The sequence below is a fragment of the Carcharodon carcharias genome, chromosome 16, assembly GCF_017639515.1.
Source record: "Carcharodon carcharias isolate sCarCar2 chromosome 16, sCarCar2.pri, whole genome shotgun sequence".
In the NCBI taxonomy this organism is placed as follows: Eukaryota; Metazoa; Chordata; class Chondrichthyes; order Lamniformes; family Lamnidae; genus Carcharodon; species Carcharodon carcharias.
The window spans coordinates 58,340,411-58,343,949 of NC_054482.1; the positions used below are offsets into that span (position 1 = coordinate 58,340,411).

The 3,539-nt window shown below is 39.9% G+C and overlaps 1 protein-coding gene across 1 annotated transcript; it reads right to left on the reverse strand.

The window, feature by feature from the left end:
• Window positions 1–1,584: 1,584 nt before the first annotated feature.
• Window positions 1,585–2,509, reverse strand: LOC121289300 (GTP-binding protein Di-Ras2-like). The gene has a single exon (XM_041208610.1). It carries the CDS (start codon window positions 2,416–2,418, stop codon window positions 1,822–1,824), a length of 597 nt encoding a protein of 198 aa, XP_041064544.1. The 5' UTR covers window positions 2,419–2,509; the 3' UTR covers window positions 1,585–1,821.
• Between the last annotated feature and the right edge of the window lie 1,030 nt (window positions 2,510–3,539).

Sequence of the window (3,539 nt, forward strand, 5' to 3'; positions counted from 1 at the left end):
TTAAGAAAAGGATGCCTGGGATCTTTTATGCCCACCCGAACAGCAAATTTGGCTTGGTTCAAATCTCATCTGAAAGCTGTCACTTCTGATAATGTAGTACTCTTTCAGTACTGTGCTGAAGTGACACTTAGGTGCTCAATAACAAATAAATGTAAAGATAGAGAAAAAAATATAAAGGTTGCCTCAGTGGCTCAGTTGGTTATGGCAGTAAACTGCTGAAATATATACATCATGAAGGCCACAAGTTCAAAGCCCAGTCTGTGTTGAGTTTGCTGATTATATCTAGTGTAGTGCCACAACTGAACTCAGTCTACCAGGCATAGAAGACAGAAAAATTACCTAGAGTTCCTGTTCCTGATCACAATCTTTAAATTCCTGCTGTAAATGCATGTATGTGACCAACAGAAGTGATCTGACATGTACTATGCTGTATGGTTGAAGAACAGAAAGAGAAATATCATTGAAGAGACAATGGAAAACACCAGAATTTCCATATCAGTCAGTTGGTATGTGCTGCTAAGACAAAGACCAGAAAGTTTAAGGGTTCAAAATGTTTGTGCTGGGATGGCTGACCTTGGTCAGGGTGGCAATAAAGGCACTACAGTTGGACTCAGTGTACCTGAGTTATTGAGGGAAAACACATGTATGATTCATACATCTAATCATTATCTAGCAATTCCTGATATGTACATGAGCATTAAATAAAGAGAAGAGGGATCTTGAAGGTGAAACCTCCATTGTCAAATACTTTGATTACATTCAAACTTAACCACTTGGGTGAGATATTGGAGGGCTGCTGTATATGTTGTTATTTCATTTTTTTGTACAAGCTCTGGATTTCTGGAAAATAAATCTATTTATGGAACATCAACACAATGCAAATAGTAGGCCAAAAGTTCAATGCTGCATTCTCCAAGTTCAATTGTGGGGAAGTGCTGAGCTCATGCTGGGTCTCTCCACAGAGATGGAAAATAAGAGAAAGAGTTATTCCAAGGTCACTGCTGACCAGTTCAGAATAGAAACTTGGAATTATTTTCTGTCCAAAATTTTGGATCATGTGTATGGACATCATCAGAGAAGTGGGGGTGGGTGAGTGGGGAGGCTGAGAACATAACCTAAAAAAAAATCAAACTGGTCTAGCAGCTGGGGTGCAATAATTGGCCACTGCCTCTGGACTAAAGCAGCGAGCGATCAGCCAAGTTCTCATTTGTGGTCATGCCCAGTTTCCCCTATTGAAATATGCAGATCCATGGCTATTAGTAGGAGCAGGAGCAGAATGTGATGCCCTGGAAGTTCAAATACATGCTGCTACTCATTGTCTAACTTATGCATGAAGAATGGACAGTTTATCCAGCTACAGGAGAGCCCAGGACAAGTCATTACCTTGAAGGAAGAAAATTGGAAGGAGAAATAAATGTCATTGAATGCATTTAACTTGTCAACAGTCAGGTGTATTTCCATTGGCTTACTTGAATGTAAAATATTTGTTTTATAACTAAGTAAGAACTCTACAGACGTTATTCATGCAGATAAAATTTTAATATATTTTTGTTGCATTAACCATGTACATATGGAAATTATGATTTAAATTTGAAATTGCAAGAAGCATGTCTTTTCCAACCAACAACCTAAACTAATAAACCACCGGATGGATTGCATTAATTGTGATTCATTAAGAGTACAACTGATTTAATACTAGTTTGGTCTGTCTTATGGATTGTTAGGAAATGAGTCATTCTGTGTAAAAATGGCCCCCTTTGCACAGGATGTCTATGAAATCCATGCCTGGTTGCAGTAGATATGATTTAAATAACTTGCATTTCACATTAGAGAGCACTTTCCTTTCAGTTTATCTTTTCTCTTTTGCTGTTTGGATTTCTTTCCATCCACTTGGAGGCTCACCGGTCTCCTCTTTTCCAAATTAAGCAACTCTTGGAAAAGTTCCTGCACATTGTAGTTGAGTTTGGCAGAGGTCTCCATAAAAGAACACATCCACTTTGTGGCCAGAGCTTCTCCTTCAGTGGCTTCCACTTCCCTCTGAGTCTCATCCCTCTTATTTCCCACTAACATAATGGGGATGTTCTGAATGTTCCCTTTGATTTGACAGATCTGCTCATAGATGGGCTGCAGTTCCTCCATGGATTGTTTGCTGGTCACAGAGTATACCAGAATGAAGGCATGCCCTTTGGAAATGGACAGCCTCTGCATTGCAGGGAACTGATGACTCCCTGTGGTGTCCGTGATTTGAAGTGTACAGATATTTTTATCACAGCTGATTACCTGCCTGTATGTATCTTCAACTGTTGGAATGTATGTTTCTCTGAAAGTCCCTCTAACAAAGCGCAGGACTAAGGAACTTTTCCCAACTCCTGCAGCTCCAAACACAACCACCCTGTAATCATTGCTTTGCTCTGGCATTTCTGAAGATTATGTGCAGATACTTGCAGTTAAAATCCTTTGCAGTTAAGAATTGCTTTAGTCGTGCGTGATTCTAGTCCCTTACATTCCCCAAATTGTTGTGGAGCTGTAAAAAACAAACAAACACATAATTAGTCTCATATCCTCTCCATCAGAGAGACCACTTACTTCCATCTCAATAACACTGCTCCAACTCTACCTTAGCACATTTGCTGGTGAAACCCTCCTCAATACCTTTACTAATTCCAGATGCTCCAAAACTCTCCTAAACATCCTCCCATCTTTTATCTTGCATGAGCTTGAGTTCATTCAAAACTCTGCTGGGTGTAATCACGCATAAATTGACATTGGACCAAATTAGATATTAGGACAACAAACTAAACAATCTGTCAAAGGTGTAGGTTGTAAGAAGCACCTTAGGTGAGAGAATTGGAGAAGTGAGGAGGTCTGAGGAAAGATTTTTAGTATGTAGGGCCGAGACAGCTGAAGGCATGGCCATCATTGGCAGGGTGAAGAAAGTCAGATATACACAAGAGGCAAGGGTTGTATTTAATCCTCACAAACACAATTACAATCCACTGATGAAGAACAACAATCCTAGCCCCATGACGGGGTGTCCCCATTCCCAACCCAACTGGTCTCTAGAAAACCAGAACAAATTGCCTTAAATCACTAAACAATAACCATACCAACAAATCTGACTGTATTAGTGCACTCCGTGGTACATACCATATAATCAAAAAACATACTGTTGTGAAACCATGCTTCATGTCAAAAGAATGACTTTTGAATTTACTGACTAGAAACCCCTAATTGATTTTCTTTAAAAATTGCTAAAGCCACATTGCAATGACTTGGGGTCACCTTTGCATCACTGTACCTTCTGCATTCCAAAACTATTGAAATAGAGGTAACCTGTCTGCAAAGCACCAGGAACAATTGTCTTGAAAGCAATGAATAGTGGCCATCTCCTATCCCATTAGCAAAGCATTCAGACAATCACCTGGAAATGGAGGCAAACCATTAGACCATTACAATCACTTGGACAATGGGACCCAGGCTGACAGAGGAATTCCCAGCATGATCTAATCAATGTAACTAGAATACACCTGCCATGGCCA

Bases quoted from the DNA above. Each gene is read 5' to 3' on its own strand.
- LOC121289300 (XM_041208610.1), bottom strand. From the start codon at position 2,418: ATGCCAGAGCAAAGCAATGATTACAGGGTGGTTGTGTTTGGAGCTGCA.